At 48.2% G+C, this 19,169-nt stretch overlaps 1 protein-coding gene across 4 annotated transcripts; it reads left to right on the top strand.

Moving 5' to 3' along the window:
* Positions 1-14,068: 14,068 nt before the first annotated feature.
* LOC307213573 (uncharacterized protein) lies at positions 14,069-18,325 on the top strand. 4 transcript variants are annotated; one of them, XM_079971585.1, is made up of 2 exons: positions 14,069-16,349; positions 16,422-18,325. In XM_079971585.1, the coding sequence occupies exons 1-2, from the start codon at positions 14,490-14,492 to the stop codon at positions 18,135-18,137; spliced, it is 3,576 nt and encodes a 1,191-aa protein (XP_079827711.1). In that variant the 5' UTR covers positions 14,069-14,489; the 3' UTR covers positions 18,138-18,325. The 4 variants fall into 4 exon arrangements, with proteins under 4 accessions (XP_079827711.1, XP_079827713.1, XP_079827712.1 ...); XM_079971587.1 differs by having other exon boundaries at positions 14,070-16,322; positions 16,611-18,325; XM_079971586.1 differs by having other exon boundaries at positions 14,070-16,322; positions 16,503-18,325.
* The last annotated feature ends 844 nt before the right edge of the window (positions 18,326-19,169 follow it).

Raw genomic sequence — 19,169 nt, 5'->3', positions numbered from 1 at the left:
TGGACCACCGGTTTGAAATTTACGGCATGTAATGCCTTAAGAGAGAATATTATGAAAATGATGTATAGGTGGTACATGACCCCAGTCAAGCTTGCAAAAATTTATCATCTGCCCGATAATAAATGTTGGAAATGTAAAGAGGTTGAAGGTACATTTTTTCACCTTTGGTGGACGTGCCCAAGGATCAAGGCTTTCTGGGAGATGATTTATAATGAAATGAAAAAGGTATTTAAATACACTTTCCTAAAGAAACCAGAGGCCTTTCTCCTGGGCATGGTCGGCCAATTGGTGTTAAAGAAGGATAGAACCTTTTTTATGTATGCTACTGCAGCAGCAAGAATACTCATTGCAAAACACTGGAAGACACAAGATCTACCCACCTTGGAAGAATGGCAGATACAAGTAATAGACTATATGGAATTGGCAGAAATGACCGGCAGAATCCGAGATCAAGGAGAAGAGTTGGTGGAAGAAGACTGGAAGAAGTTCAAAGTTTATCTACAAAATCATTGTAAAATCTATGAGTGCTAAGGGCAGCGTAAATGAAATGATGGGGTTCCAGTGATTAGGATAAGGAAGAGTATAAAGGGAAAGATAAAGGATAAAACGATTTTGAATGAGCTTGCTGAAAAAACTTTTAAAGTAGAATACAAGAAGGGAGGCGGGAGGAAGTAAGGAAAATAAGGTTTTGAAGACTATTAGAATGAACCAGAGCTTTCTTTTAATGTTTCTGCTATTATTATGTTGAATCTTTTGTATGTTTTTGTTTTTTATGTTTTCTGATATTGTTTGTATTTCTGTTGTTTGTTATTTGTTGTTTCGAAGTTTGCTATATTTTGTGAAACTTAATAAATATCATTAAAAAAAAAAAAGAACCCTAGTTTTTCCCAGGTCCTAGTTCTGCACTCTAACCACTATGCCACACTGTCTCTCTAGTCCAGTGTCTTGTTCTCACAGTGGCAAGTCCAACGCCTGCAAGCAGGACCTCAGCACAACAGCAGCTCCCAGCAACTGGTGACCAGAGGCTCCCTCTAGCCTTTGTGGCTAGTAGCAACCAGTAGCCACCTCCTTCTCTCCTTCAGCTTTTGGTTGTCTGCTGTGGGAATCAGGAAGCTGGACCAGATGGGCCTTTGATCTGATCCATCAAGGCCCTTTGTGCTTTTCCACATCTCTGCCTCTCTGCTCTCCTGATCCTTTTAACGGCAGGTGGAAGTCAGGAAAGGAATGAGGACCTTATGGAAAGAAGGTTTAAAATTTACTGCAAGCAACGCCCTAAAATAAAATGTGATGAAAATGATGTATAGATGGTATATTACACCTGTTAAGTTAGCGAAAATGTATAAAGTCAGTAATAAATGTTGGAAATGTAAAGAAAAAGAGGGAACATTTTATCACATGTGGTGGGAATGTCAAAAGGTGAAATGCTTCTGGGAGATGATATATAATGAGATGAAAATAATGTTGAAATATACATTTATAAAGAAACCAGAAGCATTCTTATTGGGCATTGTTGGGAGTGATATAAATAGAAAGGAATATAAGCTCTTTTTATATGCAATAACAGCGACCCCTTCATGGATCACTGCCTTGCCGTGGCGAAGGGGCTTGAATAACTCAGAGAAGCTATGACCTATGCCATGCAGGGCCACCCAAGATGGACAGGTCATAGTGGAGAGTTTTGACCAAACGTGATCCACTTGGAGGAGGAACCGGCAAGCCACTCCAGTATCCCTGCCAAGAAAACTCCATGGACAAAGACAACAGGCATATAAAAGTTATGACGCTGGAAGATGAGCCCCTCAGGTCGGAAGGCGTCCAACATGCTACTGAGGAAGAGTGGAGGACAAGTACAAGTAGATTCAGAGCTGATGAAGCGGCTGGGCCAAAGCCGAAAGGACGCTCAGCTGCGGATATGCCTGGAAGAAGCGAAAGGAAAGTCCAATGCTGTAAAGAAAAATATTGCATAGGAACCTGGAATGTAAGAACCACGAACCTTGGTAAGCTGGATTTGGTCAAAAATGAGATGGCAAGAATAAATATTGACATCCTGGGCATCAGTGAACTAAAATGGACGGGAATGGGCGAATTCAGTTCGGATGACCATCATATCTACTACTGTGGGCAAGAATCCCGTAGAAGAAATGGAGTGGCAAAAGCTGTACTGGGATGCAATCTCAAAAATGATAGAATGATCTCGATACGAATCCAAGGCAGACCTTTTAACATCACAGTAATCCAAGTTTATGCACCAACCACTGGTGCTGAAGAAATTGAAATTGACCATTTCTATGAAGACTTACAACACCTTATAGAAATGACACCAAAGAAGGATGTTCTTCTCATTATAGGGGATTGGAATGCTAAAGTAGGGAATCAAGAGATAAAAGGAACAACTGGTAAATTTGGCCTTGGAGTTCAAAACGAAGCAGGGCAAAGGCTAATAGAGTTCTGCCAAGAGAACAAGCTGGTCATCACAAACACTCTTTTCCAACAACACAAGAGACGACTCTACACATGGACATCACCAGATGGGCAACATCGAAATCAGACTGATTATATTCTCTGCAGCCAAAGATGGAGAAGCTCTATACAGTCAGCAAAAACAAGACCTGAAGCTGACTGTGGCTCAGATCATCAGCTCCTTTAGCAAAATTCAAGCTTAAACTGAAGAAAGTAGGAAAAACCACTGGGCTGGTAAGATACAATCTAAACCAAATCCCTTATGAATACACAGTGGAAGTGAGGAACAGGTTAAAGGATCTAGATTTGGTGGACAGAGTGCCTGAAGAACTATGGATGGAGGCTCGTAACATTATACAGGAGGCAGCAACTAAAACCATCCCAACGAAAAGGAAATGCAAGAAAGCAAAGTGTCTGTCCAACGAGGCCTTACAAATAGCAGGGGAGAGAAGGCAAGCAAAATGCGAGGGAGATAGTGAAAGATACAGGAAATTGAATGCAGATTTCCAAAAAATAGCAAGGAGAGACAAGAAGACCTTCTTAAACGAGCAATGCAAAGAAATAGAGGAAAACAATAGAATGGGAAAAACCAGAGATCTGTTCAAGAAAATTGGAGATATGAAAGGAACATTTCGTACAAAGATTTCCATAATAAAGGACAAAAGTGGAAAGGACCTAACAGAAGCAGAAGACATCAAGAAGAGGTGGCAAGAATACACAGAGGAATTATACCAGAAAGAAACGGATGTCTCATATACCCCAGGTAGTGTGGTTGCTTACCTTGAGCCAGACATCCTGGAGAGTGAAGTCAAATGGGCCTTAGAAAGCACTGCAAATAACAAGGCCAGTGGAAGTGATGGTATTCCAGCTGAACTATTTAAAATTTTAAAAGATGATGCTGTTAAGGTGCTACACTCAATATGCCAGCAAGTTTGGAAAACTCAGCAGTGGCCAGAAGATTGGAGAAGATCAGTCTACATCCCAATCCCAAAGAAGGGCAGTGCCAAAGAATGCTCCAACTATCGCACAATTGCACTAATTTCTCACGCTAGCAAGGTTATGCTTAAAATTCTACAAGGAAGGCTCAAGCAGTATGTGGACCGAGAACTCCCAGAAGTGCAAGCTGGATTTAGAAGAGGCAGAGGAACCAGAGACCAAATTGCAAACATGCGCTGGATTATGGAGAAAGCTAGAGAGTTCCAGAAAGACATTTACTTCTGCTTCATTGACTATGCAAAAGCCTTTGACTGTGTCGACCATGGCAAACTATGGCAAGTTCTTAAAGAAATGGGAGTGCCTGATCACCTCATCTGTCTCCTGAGAAATCTCTATGTAGGACAAGAAGCTACACTTAGAACTGGATATGGAACAATTGACTGGTTCAAAATTAGGAAAGGAGTACGGCAAGGCTGTATATTGTCTCCCTGCTTATTTAACTTATATGCAGAATTCATCATGCGAAAGGCTGGGCTGGATGAATCCCAAACCGGAATTAAGATTGCCGGAAGAAATATCAACAACCTCAGATATGCAGATGACACAACCTTGATGGCAGAAAGTGAGGAGGAATTAAAGAACCTTTTAATGAGGGTGAAAGAGGAGAGCGTAAAATATGGTCTGAAGCTCAACATCAAAAAAACGAAGATCATGGCCACTGGTCCCATCACCTCCTGGCAAATAGAAGGGGAAGAAATGGAGGCAGTGAGAGATTTTACTTTCTTGGGCTCCATGATTACCGCAGATGGTGACAGCAGCCACGAAATTAAAAGACGCCTGCTCCTTGGGAGAAAGGTGATGGCAAACATAGCATCTTAAAAAGCAGAGACAGCACCTTGCCAACAAAGGTCCGTATAGTTAAAGCTATGGTTTTCCCAGTAGTGATGTATGGAAGTGAGAGCTGGACCATAAAGAAGGCTGATCGCCGAAGAATTGATGCTTTTGAATTCTGGTGCTGGAGGAGACTCTTGAGAGTCCCATGGACTGCAAGAAGATCAAATGTATCCATTCTTCAGGAAATCAGCCCTGAGTGCTCACTGGAAGGACAGATCCTGAAGCTGAGACTCCAGTACTTTGGCCACCTCATGAGAAAAGAAGACTCCCTGGAAAAGACCCTGATGTTGGGAAAGATGGAGGGCACAAGGAGAAGGGGATGACAGAGGACGAGATGGTTGGACAGTGTTCTTGAAGCTACCAGCATGAGTCTGACCAAACTGTGGGAGGCAGTGGAAGACAGGAGTGCCTGGCGTGCTCTGGTCATGGGGCCACGAAGAGTCGGACATGACTAAACAACTAAAATACAACAACAACAGCGGCAAGAATATTATTGGCCCAAAAATGGAAGCAAGAAGTATTACCGACGATTGAAGAATGGAGGATGAAGGATTCGAAACCGGCGGGACCAGAAATTCACAGAAGACTGGAGTAAATTTACGGACTACTTGAAAAGTAATTGTGAAAATCAGACGACGTTTGTAGGTTTGCAAGAAGTTTTGTGAGGAGTATTGTTGGAAGTATTGCAAAAATGGAGAAGGGGAAGGATGATTTGTTAAGAGATGTACAGGCAATATAAAGTTAAGAAATGCATAAGAAGTGGTTAAAACGGTGGATCATCAGAGGTGCTGATGGAAGTCTAAAACGATTGTATAAGTGATAAGTTTTATGGTACATTTTATAATTTATATGTTAAAATCAATTATTACTTTTTTTTAAAAAAGGAACGGAACGAGGACCACCTTTGTGCAGGACCTGAGTTGTGGCCTCTCCCAACCATCCCTGTCTGTTTCCCAGCTCTTGCGTTTTTATGCTGCAAACCGCTCTGTGATCTCCGGATCAAGGGCGGTGTATAAATTTAATAAATAATGGCAACAGCAAAGTGTGCTTCTGGTTCTGCTTGCCTCCCATCAAAAGGGACATTGTAGAGTTGGAACAGGTTCGGAAAAGGGCAAGGGATGGAGCAACTGCTCTATGGAGAACAGTTGTAACTTTGGGGACTCCGTGGCTCAGTGAAGAAGAGGTAACATACTGTATTGCCCCAAATATAAGCCGCACCCGCAAATAAGTTGCACCTTTAAAATTCAAGGGGGGGGGGAGAAAATACCCGAATAAAAGCCGCTCCCTTAAAATTGGAGTCCTTTTTTGCACTTAATTTATTTATTATTAATGTTGCAATACACATGAAATCTTTACATTTCGATACATATACATTATATTTGTAAATTCACATTTTCACATTTCATTATGTACCAATATTTATCCATTTCTTATTTCTTGCCCTGTGTCTTCCCTCCACCAGTATGTTACTTCCTTGTTATTATTTTGTAACTTTATTATTGAGATTGTAATTTTGTATCTTAATAATTAAACATTCAATCTTATATATCTGCTTAGCTTAGCTTTGCGAAATCAGTGTATACATATCAATAAATTCTTGTTGGAGCATCTTTTGGTCATGTATTCTTCTACGCATTTCCATTCCTGTTTGAGATTTTGATCAGATTGCATTCTAATTGTTGCCGTCATTTTTGCTTAACTCAATCATTTTAAAAAAAAATTATTTTGCCAATTTTTTTGAGTCAATTTTTTCCTGCAGCAATCTCCAGGAAAAGAGCAGTGAAGAAGTGACAAAGTCAGTGAGAAATAAAAGAATGGCCGAACGGCAGGCAACAGCAGGAGATGCAGCCAAGATCCGGCGAGGAGGCCACCCCCCCCGGCTGCGCCGCAATTTAAAGAGTCCTGCAGCCACGACTCTGGCCGCCCAATTGGACGGCCAGGAGCATGACGCGGCCAGAATCCCCATGACATGGGCGGCATCCCTCAATCCCCAATCTGGAGAGTGGACATATCATAAAAGCTAACTTTTGTAAGGTCACCAATTTAAGCCACACTTTAACTTTTAATGGTCAGAATTTGGGGAGATAAGTGTGCGGCTTATATTCGGGCCAATACGGTAATAGACATTTATGAAATTGAGCATAGCATGGAGAAATTGGAGAAAGGGCATTTCTCTCTTACAATACTTGAACTCATGGACATCCAATGAAGTTGAATGCTGGAAGATTCCAGGCAGATAAAAGCAAGTCCTACTTCATAGTTGAACTATGGAACTCATTGCCACAGGAGGCAGCGACGGCTACCAATTTGAAAGGTTTTAAAAGAGAAGGCTATCAATGGCTACTAGGCATGATGGCTGCATTCCACCTTCACGGCTGGAGGCAGTAATGCTTCTGAAAAACGATTGCTGGAAACTGCAGGAGGGGAGAAGGTTCTTGTGCTCGGGTTCTACACATGGGTTTTCCATTGAAGCTGGAAGGGCCCAAGAGGATGCAGAAGACTTTGCACCAGGCCTGAGCCCTCCGTGCTGGCAGATTGGAGCAGATCAGGGGTATGTGTGGCTCCCTTGATTAGCAAAGCCTGGAGAAACAAGCACTTTGCTAAATGAAAGGCTAATGGCTTTGGGATTCTTAATGTTGTCACAGGGCACTTAAAGGTCAATGCACTTGCTCGTTAAGGAGCTATTTCCACCAACTTCCCTGGAATTAGCAGGCTTCTATTTTAATGGAGGGACACGGGTGGCGCTGTGGGTTAAACCACAGAGCCTAGGACTTGCCTATTAGAAGGTTGGCGGTTCGAATCCCCACGACGGGGTGAGCTCCCGTTGCTCAGCCCCTGCTCCTGCCAACCTAGCAGTTTGAAAGCACATCAAAGTGCAAGTAGATAAATAGGTACCATTCCGGCGGGAAGGTAAGTGGCATTTCCGTGCACTGCTCTGGTTCGCCAGAAGCGGCTTAGTCATGCTGGCCACATGACCCGGAAGCTGTACGCCGGCTCCCTCAGCCAATAAAGCGAGATGAGCGCCGCAACCCCAGAGACGTCTGCGACCGGACCGAATGGTCAGGGGTCTCTTTACCTTTATTTTAATGGAAAGTGTAATGCTGGTGGTCAACAAAAGAGGTTTAAAGATTGTCTCCAGTGGCGGAACAAGCCAATTGGGTGCCTGGGGCAGCGCGTGTGCCCTGTGCCCAGGGGCGGGGCCAGTTGCCCGTGGGGGTGGGGCCAAACACCCATGGGGCGGGGCGAGCCGGGGCAGGACACTCCATGGGGCCTCCAAGGAGTCTGCCTGCCTCCTCCCACTTAGCCACCCTACAGCTGGCGGGGGGGGGGGGGGAGGACAGTTTGGGCAGAGCGGAGCCTGCAGGCGCCCAAGCCACCATTGTCATTCACAGGAGAGATGCGTGACTTGGGCGCACTGCAGGCCCCACAGTGAGTGCCACCCAGCATTTTGTCACCCCCCTCAGTGGTGACACCCAGGGCAGACTGCCCACACCACACAACCCTTCCTCCGCCCCTGACTGGCTCAGGGCAAATTTCAAAAAATGTAGTATTAACACCGACAACTGGGAAACACTGGCCTGCGAGTGCTTCAGTTGGAGAACAGCCTTGACCAAAGGTGTCATGGGCTTTGAAGACACTCAAATTCAGGACGCAAGGGAAAAACGTGCTAGGAAGAAGGCACGCTTGGCAAATCCACACCGGGATCAACTCCCGTCCAGAAACCAATGTCCCCACTGTGGAAGGATGTGTGGATCCAGAATTGGCCCTCCATAGTCACTTATGGACTCATTGTTAAGAGCATGTTTATGGAAGACAATCTTACTCGGCTATGAGTGATCGCCAAAGAAGACGAAAGAAGATTTTATCTGCTTTCCACACTTAGGTGATGTACCAGTTGAGGAGACACTTGGATCCAGAAATCTGTGTCTGCATACAAACAGATGCTTCTTGCACATAGAACTCTGTACAGAAAGGCTGTTGAAATGCACAGAGGTTTTCTGTATCTGTAAGTCAAGGAGGACTGACTGCCACTTGCAGCAGACCCAGCTGGTTATGTGACCTGGCTTCGAGTGTGTGTGGTTCTGCGTATGGGATTTGGGTTTTTTGAAATACCAGTTTGGTGTGATTTGTAACGTATTTGCAAATCAGAATTGGGAGGGCATCTTCTGATCTGCGGTTGTCACAGGATCACCTGTCAGTTAAAAAGCAGCAATACCATGTAGATCTGAAACATTTTAAATAATAATAATAATAATAATAATAATTTATTATTTGTACCCCGCCCATCTGGCTGGGTCTCCCCAGCCACTCTGGGCGGCTTCCATAAAAACCAAAAATACACTAAAATATCACAGATTAAAAACTTCCCTGAACAGGGCTGCCTTAAGATGTCTTCTGAATGTCAGGTAGTTATTTATTGCTTTGACATCTGATGGGAGGGCGTTCCCCAGGGCAGGCGCCACGACCGAGAAGGCCCTCTGCCTGGTTCCCTGTAGCTTTGCTTCTCTCAATGAGGGAACCGCCAGAAGGCCCTCGGCGCTGGACCTCAGCGTCCGGGCAGAATGATGGGGGTGGAGACGCTCCTTCAGGTATACTGGGCCGAGGCCGTTTAGGGCTTTAAAGGTCAACACCAGCACTTTGAATTGTGCTCGGAAACGTACTGGGAGCCAATGTAGGTCTTTCAAGACCGGTGTTATGTGGTCTCGGCGGCCGCCCCCAATCACCAGTCTAGCTGCCGCATCCTGGATTAGTTGCAGTTTCCGAGTCACCTTCAAAGGTAGCCCCACGTAGAGCGCATTGCAGTAGTCCAAGCGGGAGATAACCAGAGCATGCACCACTCTGGCGAGACAGTCCGCGGGCAGGTAGGGTCTCAGCCTGCGTACCAGGTGGAGTTGGTAGACAGCTGCCCTGGATACAGAATTGACCTGCGCCTCCATGGACAGCTGTGAGTCCAAAATGACTCCCAGGCTGCGCACCTGGTCCTTCAGGGGCACAGTTACCCTATTCAGGACAGGGGAGTCCTCCACACCAGCTCACCCCCTGTCCCCCAAAAACAGTACTTCTGTCTTGTCAGGATTCAACCTCAATCCATTAGCCGCCATCCATCCTCCAACTGCCTCCAGGCACTCACACAGGACCTTCACCACTTTCACTGGTTCTGATTTGAAAGAGAGGTAGAGCTGGGTATCATCTGCATATTGATGGACACCCAGTCCAAACCCCCTGATGATCTCTCCCAGCGGCTTCATATAGATGTTAAAAAGCATGGGGGAGAGGACGGAACCATGAGGCACCCCACAAGTGAGGGCCCAGGGTCTGAACACTCATCCCCCACCACCACTTTCTGAACACAGCCCAGGAGGAAGGAGCGAAACCACTGTATAACAGTGCCCCCAGCTCCCAGCCCCTCTAGACGGTCCAGAAGGATGTTATGGTCGATTGTATCAAAGGCCGCTGAGAGATCCAGCAGAACTAGGAAACAACTCTCACCTTTGTCCCTAGCTCGCCAGAGATCATCAACCAGCGCGACCAAGGCAGTTTCAGTCCCATGATGAGGCCTGAATCCCGATTGGAAGGGATCCAAATGGTCCGCATCCTCCAGGCGTGCCTGGAGTTGTTCAGCAACCATGCGCTCAATCACCTTGCCCAAGAATGGAAGATTTGAGACTGGGCGATAGTTGGCCATACTGGCCGGGTCTAAAGATGGTTTTTTAAGAAGCGGTTTAATGACCGCTTCTTTCAGCGGATCTGGGAATGTTCCCTCACAGAGGGAAGCATTCACCACCCCGCAGAGCCCATCGCCCAGCCCTTCCCGGCTTGCTTTTATTAGCCAGGATGGGCAAGGATCCAGGAGACAGGTGGTTGGTTTTACGCGTCTAAGCAGCCTGTCCACATCCTCGGGGGTAACGGATTGAAATTGATTCCATGCAACTTGACCAGACAGAGCTCTAGCGCTCTCCCGCCCCGGCACTGCTCCCACGGTGGTGTCTAGCTCCTTCCGAATATGAGTGATTTTATCTGCAAAAAACTTTGCAAAATCGTTGCAGGAGATCTTGGGGTCTTTACAAGGCCCCGGTGGTAAAGGTGGTTCCGTTAAATTATGAACCACCTGAAAGAGTCTCCTGCTACTATTTTCTGCAGATGCAATAAAGGCGGTGAAGAAAGTCTTCTTCGCCGTCGCTATCACCACTTGGTAGGCTCGACGTTGAGCTCTAACCTGTGTCCGGTCAGATTTGGAGTGAGTTTTTTGCCACCAACGCTCTAGCCGTCTCAGCGATTGTTTCATCGCCCTCAGCTCCGAAGAAAACCAAAAAATAAGAAAGATTTGCATTAATTGGACTAAGATTTCCTTACAAACAAAAATAAAAATAAAGAATTTGTGACACTGGGTGATATTCAACTGCATTCAGACTCAGAACAGGTGCACCCTTTCTCACCCTTTAAAACTCAGTGCCCCGCCCCCGCATCGCGCTGGAAAACTGGCTCTTTAGTGCTGAATCAGAACAAATGGAAATTTGGGTTTTCCACGAATGCTAGAAGCAGGTTAACATGAGGAAAGTACAGGGGCCATAAAGTGCTCAGAAATGGCGCTTCAAAATGTGGACTTGTGTCTACAAACACAGTTCAAAAGGAAGTCTGGGTGAGCCTTTAGTTGGAAATGGTTAATTAAAATGTCAATTAAAACAGAAATGGATGTTTATGGTATTTTGAAATGGCAAAGCTTATATTGGATAAGTTGTCATGGACCTTTGTTAAGGGTTTGCAAAAATTATTCCCCAACTATTTCTTATTTGGAATACTTATTTGGGTGTGTATGTGTGTGTGTGTGAAGGAAATCGGGGGCATTCCTGACTTCCTGACATCTATATTTACCTAAAATGCGGCTTTGGGACTTATATTTCCAAGCATCTGCAAAGATGCCCAGCAGGCATTTCAGCACTTGAGAAATAGCTACAAAGGCCCAAGATGGGAGAAAGTGAGCTGGAGGCTGGCTGTGTGCTGGTGATGGCAAAGCAGAAGAAGCTGCTGAACCGAGAAAGGGAGGAGGGAATTCCGCAGGGAGGCTTTCGAGCGAGTGGGAGAGGACAAGCTCCCTAACATGTTGAAAAGGAGACTAATGGGGTGGAACCGGAGGCACCGTTCCAGAGATTGGCACTCTTTGCAACAGAGACAAAGAAACTCCATTAGTTGGGAAAGGCAGTTCTTGGAACACATCAGACAAGACCCCATGTGCTGGTCCTGAGGGTTACCCATGCAGCGAGGTCCGAGTCCAGTCCGAGGTTGAGGGTGTGGTATGGAGGCTGTCCGTCAAAGCTATAGCTGAATCCAAGGCAGGGAGTCGGGTGGGGTCAGGAGCTCCGGCAGAAGAGCAGGACAGGGTGCAGGCAGGAACAGGCTACCAACAATGTTGCTCCTGCAACCTGGGACTGGGGCTGGCTGGCTTTTATCTGCCCTGAGGCACAGGGCGGCCCCGATCCTCTGGTGACTCGCCTCTCCTGGCCTGGAGGCGACCACTCCTCCTGCGGGAACTTAGTTCCCTCCACCTCTCTGCCCTGAGCCTCTGCAGTTCAGGAGAGGCTGGAGGGTAACTGGACCCAGAGGCAACCTCAGCCTCCCCTGACGGGGCTGAGAGTGGAGCACCTGCAGGCAATGGGTCCTCCATCACCTCAGGAGCCAGAGCTGGTGCCTGCACCTGAGGATCCAGCACAGGTGAGGACCCTTCAGGCTCAGGCCCCAGCCCTGGCTCAGCTGGTTCTGGAGACGGGGAATCCTGTGCAGACTGGGATTCCGAATCCCCGGCCATCACACCCCATCTCCACAGACAGGGATATCTTCCAGTGCCATGGTGGGGGCTGATGTCACCCCTGCAGAATTTGGAAGCATAATGATATTGTTACACGTCACCCAATTGCCACCTGCTTTTTGTGCTAAGTGCCTGAGGTCTTCCTGAGTCCACAAAGTCTTGGGTGGGTTTGAGAACTTGCTTCGTGATACTGTTTGGAGTGCAAGTTTTGTGGTTGCTCTATTTGTCAGGGGTTCAGCTTTACCCAACAATGCCGTCTTGGGTGCAGGGTGACTCATTATTGTTGCATTCACCCCAATCTCACAGCGGAGAGAGAATCTGAGGGTTCCAGGCACTTACCCCAAGCTCAGCTTCCTTGAAATGAAGGTCAGCAGAAACTGCAATGTTTTCAGGATATATGGTTTTATTTACACATATATCGTATTTACTCAAGTGTAATACGCACCTTTTGGGGCCAAATTATGTCGTGAAAATTAGGGTGTGTATTAGATTTAATGGCGCCAGCACATACTTACTTGGTTTCAAGGTTTTGAAAATTGAGGTGCGCATTAGATTCGAAGGTGCATTAGATTCGTGTAAATATGGTACGTAACAACAACAGTTGTATTATTTGTACTCCACCCATCTGGCTGGGTTGTCCCAGCCACTCTGGGCTGCTTCCAACACATATAAAAACATAATAAAACATCACACATTAAAAAGCTTTCCTACACTGATCATAAGACGAAGCTCACAGCATCAACACCCCAACAGATCTTGATCTCGATTGTTGATGTTGTTTAGTAGTGTCCGACTCTTCGTGACCCCCTGGGCCAGAGCACGCCAGGCACTCCTGTCTTCCACTGCCTCTCGCAGTTTGGTCAAACTCATGCTGGTCGCTTCGAGAACACTGTCTCACCATCTCATCCTCTGCCGTCCCCTTCTCCTTGTGCCCTCCATCTTTCCCAACATCAGGGTCTTCTCTTCTCATCAGGTGGCCAAAGTCTTGGAGCCTCAGCTTCATGATCTGTCCTTCCAGTGAGCACTCAGGGCTGATTTCCTTCAGAATGGATAGGTTTGATCTTCTTGCAGTCCATGGGACTCTCAAGAGTCTCCTGATCTCTATTAGTCACAGCTTTGGATCCAGAACAGATCAAGCAGGTCTCTGTGTCTCCAGCTTCCAGCCTGCTCCCAGTCCAGCTCATACACACACCTCTCTGGCTGCCCTTCTTCTTCTTCTTCTTCTTCTTCTTCATCATCATCATCATCATCATCATCATCATCACTCACAGCTAGGTGAGGGGATGTTGGAGGAGAAAAGGTCCACCCATTCCCCTGGAGGCCAGCATCACTTAGTTGCAGCTCTTGCAGCCTAGCTCAATCTTCTGGGATGCAGATGAGGAAGCTTAAGGAGCCAGCTAAGGTCATTGTCTTAAAAAGAAACTTGTCTGAGTTGCATTTTTTAATGAAAGTTGCCAAAATCTAGACTTGGGTTGCCACATGTCTGGATTTTCGGTGATTTCTGACTGCCATATTCTGCTTCCAACTGCCGTATCCTGGCTGTGTGCAGGAAATTCCAGGTGTATGGCAGCCCTATTCTAACCCTCACTGGGTACAGAACCCCAAGAATTGGAAGGCACTCAGGGCATCATCCACACTGCCCCCTCCAACTCACAACACCATGGCTCGTTTTCGAAAGAAAAGTCACTTGCCTATGTGGGGATTGAGTGAGGAGGGGAAAAACAAGAAGGCCCCTAAAAATTCCTGCTCAGCTCCCAAGCAGGCAACTAGCAAAGCCAAGGCTGTGCACAGAGGGAGGGAATTGCAGAGGGAAGAATGGAGTGCTTGGGGTGGAGCCAGTTTATACAGCTTCCTTTCTGGGTCCCTAAAACCATTGCGAACCTTCTTCCCAGGAGAGCTGGGGCATGGCAAATTCAACCTCCCCCCCGTGTTTCAGAATACACAGTGATGTCACAGATGCACAGTCTTTGGAAGCTTCTAGAATGCACGGCAGTTGAAGGAAGAGCAAGGAGACCACCGCAGGGGAAGGGCAAGTCCAGAGTGCCGAGGGCTACTGTGACGACTCAAGGGCCATGATTCCAGCTGGCTGCCAGTAGAAAGGAAACAACAGCAACCACCACCCAACATCTTCCCCTCTGGACAATGACACAACCTATGTGCCACCTGCAGCCCCAATGAGAAAAAGGAAAAGGAGGAGGAGGAGAGACCTTGAAGTGAAATCCTATGCGAGGGGAAAAGGGACTTTCCATCTGTTTCAAGAGCGGTGAGTTTAGCCCCCACGAAGAGCACTGAGCGAGAGGGCTGGGAGACGTTTGCCAGTGGTACAGGCCTACCCAACGGACAGAGGAACTGTGCATTAATCTGCCCCACCGAGGTGTCATAGCAGAGAAGCAGGATGGATGACGACCCAGAGCCCGGTCTCGACGAAGCCGTCCTGGGCAGCTGCGAAGTGAGCGAGCAATCGTTCAGCATTGCCGAGCTGCAGAAATGCACCCTTGAGGACGAGGTGAACATCCACCAGGAAGGTGGGGACAATGGCCCTTTCATGGATCAAGAACCCACCAAGAAACCTCTTTTGGGCAAAGATGTGCCAGACCAAGCCCTGCAGACAGAGAACAAAGGGGGCATTTTCAGAAGGAAAGACCAAAGTCAGGCACCAGATGTGTCCGGGAACATCAAGAGCAGCGCGTCGAGTCTACGGAAGCCATCCCGCCGCAGCATCCCACGACTTCCTGGTCAGGAGTCCCGCCGGAGCAGCCAGCAATCTGTTGGTGTGCAGTCCCCGCTGAGCCTGAACCCTTCCCGAACACAGTCCATCAGTGAGTCGGATGCGAAAGAAATCACGTGGGTGAGCAAAAGGACCGGGAAGCTGATGAAGTGTCGGACCCAGCAAACGAGCCTCATATGGGAGCAGAAGAGCTTTTCCGATATCCTCAGTCCTTCCAGCGACGAATCCGACAGGAGCAGAGAGGGATCAATGGAAACCCTGAATACAGTAGACGAGTCCGAGATGATGTATTCGGAGGAAGCATCACTGCAAGAGTCTTTGGGGAGCAAAGGGTGCCACAGCAGCCAGCAGCTGGAAGGGAAGGGGTCAAAGCGCAACAGCCTAAAGAGGGACTCTCGCAGGAACAGCCAGCGGTCTATGGACATACCTCTACTGCTCCCAAAGGGGATTTGCCTCGACGAGGACATATCCTGGATCAGCCCAAAGACTGGCAAGGAAATGAAATGCAAAGCTCAACAGACAAGTGTTGTTTGGGAACTGAAAACTCTCTCGGAAATCCTGCATACTTCGAGCCAGGAATCTTTCCCCAATGCCTTAGAAACGGATACAACCGAGTTGTCTTCTGAGACCGAGGCTGAACAGCGAGCCAGACGAGGGTCACAGCGCACTGTCCAACGACCAGAGAGCAGGCCACCCATGGGTCAAGAATCTCGCCGAGGCAGCCTAGTTCCAGAAGCTGTAAAATCCTGGCAGGATACCCAGAAACTGGAGGAGCAAAAGCCAACGCCGTACAGGAACGCTAAAATGGACACCTTTATGTTCGAGCAGGCCCAACAGACAGACAGCTGTGAGAGTCTAAAGGAAGAATTGATGCACCACAGTCAACAGAGGGATGCCTTGGTTGGAGCCCAAGTTGTTTCTCACCGTAGCAGCTTGCGAGAAGATGCCCAAATACCCCAGCCTGCCAATCAAGAGCTTGTGTGGGAAGAGTCACAGCCGAGCATACCAACAGCAGTGGATTTCCAGAGGGGTCACCCAATGCCACCCCAGGGCATTGGGAAGGACGTTGGTGTTGGGAAGGAGTCTAATATGCCAGCTGGTCTTCAAAGCAGGGCGACTGAAGCCACCCAAGAACCTCCTCTTGAGCAAGGCACCTGGATCAGCAAAAGGACGGGCAAAGTTGTGAAGAACAGGAGCCAGCAGACGGACAAGAGTTGGCTTCAGTACTGTGCAGCCAAAAGGCAGAAGGTCAAGAAGTGCACCAGCCAACAGACCGACGAGAGTTTCCTCCAGAGCTATGCAGAGAGGAAAATGAAGAAAGCGAGCAGGGAATCCATGCCTGCTGCCAGGGATCAGCAGGAACAGCCCAGGACTGGGGACGCCAGCACTAAGTGCAGAAATGAAGATCCCAGAGGCTTCCTGCTCCATGGTTCACATTCATTGTCACCACAGAATGAGCTATGTGGTGCAGAAATGGTGAGGGAAGGTAGCCGTGCAGAGGTAATGAAGGAAGTTGGCCATGCAGAGGAAGGTAGCCATGCAGAGATGGTGAAGGACAGTGGCCGTGCAGAAATGTTGAAGGAAGGTGGCCATGCAGAGATGGTGAAGGAAGGCAGCCGTGCAGAGGTGGTGAAGGATGGTGGCCGTCAAGATGTGGTGAAGGAAGCTGGCCCTGCAGAGGTGGTGAAGGAAGGTAGCCATGCAGAGATGGTGAAGGAAGGTAGCCGTGCAGAGATGGTGAAGGAAGGTAGCCGTGCAGAGGTGGTGAAGGAAGCTGGCCCTGCAGAGGTGGTGAAAGAAGGTAGCCGTGCAGAGATGGTGAAGGAAGGTAGCCATGCAGAGATGGTGAAGGAAGGTAGCCGTGCAGATGTGGTGAAGGAAGCTGGCCTTGCAGAGGTGGTGAAGGATGGTGGCCATGCAGAGATGGTGAAGGAAGGTAGCCATGCAGAGATGGTGAAGGAAGGTAGCCGAGCAGAGATGGTGAAGGACGGTGGCCTTGCAGATGTGGTGAAGGAAGGTGGCCGTGCAGGGGTGGTGAAGGAAGGTAGCCGGCGAAGCTCTCATGAAGATGGTAAGGGACCACTGCTGCTCCACCCTGTAAAGGACCCCCCAAACAGCAAGCTTGTCAGAAGCTCTCTCCAGTGGCCAGATGATTCTGAACCCAAGTCGTATATGGAGAACGGCATGCCATACTCATACTATATGGAAGGGGAAGATGACCAGATCTACAGCATCATTTCTCTGGAAGATGGAATCTGGATGAACAGGAGAACTGGGAAATTAGTGGTGAGTCACTTTCAGCAAACAGGTAAGACAGCTGTCCCAACCATCAGCAGGACATCTCTCCTGAGAAAGGGAGGCAACTCAGGAAGAGCCTTTGGGGCTCCTGGAAGTGGGTCGGATGGAGCCAGGAGCGATCAGGAGGAATCTGAAAAAGAAGAAGCCCCGTCAGGTCAGGAAAGCCACCGTGGCAGTCACCAAGATTCCGACCGAGATGCCAGCCTTATCATAGTGAAGCCTACAGGGGGCGAATCTCAGTGTGCAGACGATGTTGAGAAGCTCCTGAGCCGTCGCCTGAGCGAGGCTATGCTCCTGAGCGTAGAGTCTCCAGATGTGGGGGACGAAACTGCATTGTACACTGCTGTCTCCGTGGAGAAAGGAAGTTGGGTGAACCTGAAAACAGGCCAGTTGCTGGAATCTCAGAGTCAGCAGACAGAGGAGGAGCACATCGATCAAGTCCTTGTAGAGGATGTGGAACTGTCATCGGAAGGTGTTAGCCAGCAACAAGCACCTGGAGAAGGCCCAGTGGGATTTCCAGTGCAGAGCCATGATAACATGCAAGGGTCTGGAAGAGAAGGCCCAGTGCGATTTCCAGATCCAAGCCACAACAAAACGCAAGGATTGGGAAGAGATGGCCCTGTGGGATTTCCAGAGCCAAGCCACCATAACATGCAAGGGTTTGGAAGAGAAGGCCCTGTGGGATTTCCAGAGCCAAGCCACAATAAAATGCAAGGATTGGGAAGAGATGGCCCTGTGGGATTTCCAGAGCCAAGCCACAATAAAACGCAAGGATTGGGAAGAGATGGCCCTGTGGGATTTCCAGAGCCAAGCCACAATAAAACGCAAGGATTGGGAAGAGATGGCCCTGTGGGATTTCCAGAGCCAAGCCACCATAACATGCAAGGGTTTGGAAGAGAAGGCCCTGTGGGATTTCCAGAGCCAAGCCACGATAACACACAAGGATATGGAGCAGAAGGCATGGATGATGATCCCATCAGCAGAGACGAACAACCAAGTCCCGCGGGTCGCGGGTAGTTGATAGATCCACCAACCCTTGATGAGCAAGGGCTGCTGGCACCTCGAGGAGATGGGGAGCACCAGAGGTGCAGACTCTATGGATGGAGAACATGGAGGTCAAGAATGAAGTCTTGAAGATCAAAAGAGTAATCCTCCCAGGGACAAGGAAGGAAACACAAAATAAAAAAAAGATGACGAAACCAAAATACCGTCTTGTTTGTCTGACTGTGATGGCTGGGATTCCTGCACTGGTTCTGGGGTTGGACCAGATTTGGGTTCCTTCCAATTCTACAATTTCATGATTCAATGACTGACTCATCCCATCATTTGCTCTTCCACGCCCCACCTCTTCCCCAAGGAGAGAAATAGTATACGGATGACGGAGGAGGGCTTTGCTTTCCATTTGTTCCGAGTTGAGATTTTTCCACCTCCCAAAAAATGATGGCACCATTATGAACATTTGCCAAAGTGAGAGGTGAGCCCAGAGGGGCTCTTGCTGGGGAGGTGAGGGTTGGGGTCTTGAAGGACCTCCTCCCACTTTGCAGGGCCTTTTCACCACCATGATTTCTTTGTAGCCCAGTGTGCTGGGCCCGGGGGCTAACCTGAGCAACACAGTCCTGGTCCGGTCCCAAATCCAAGGATTCCGCGAGGAGTCAGTCCGACAGGGCCAAGGCAGGTCATAGAATCATAGAATCATAGAGTTGGAAGAGACCACAAGGGCCATCGAGTCCAACCCCCTGCCAAGCAGGAAACACCATCAGAGCACTCCTGACATATGGTTGTCAAGCCTCTGCTTAAAGACTTCCAAAGAAGGAGACTCCACCACACACCTTGGCAGCAAATTCCACTGTCAAACAGCTCTTACTGTCAGGAAGTTCTTCCTAATGTTTAGGTGGAATCTTCTTTCTTGTAGTTTGGAACCATTGCTCCGTGTCCGCTTCACAAGGTCACAAGGTCACAAGGTCACAAGGTCACAAGGCAGGAAACCAGGATAGGTCAGGCACAGGGTCACAGGCAGGTCCTAGCAAACAGCAATGTTGCTCCCGCAAC

The sequence above is a fragment of the Podarcis cretensis genome, assembly GCF_951804945.1.
Source record: "Podarcis cretensis genome assembly, chromosome: 1".
NCBI classification, from domain to species: domain Eukaryota; kingdom Metazoa; phylum Chordata; class Lepidosauria; order Squamata; family Lacertidae; genus Podarcis; species Podarcis cretensis.
This window is presented reverse-complemented; position numbering and strand designations above follow the sequence as displayed.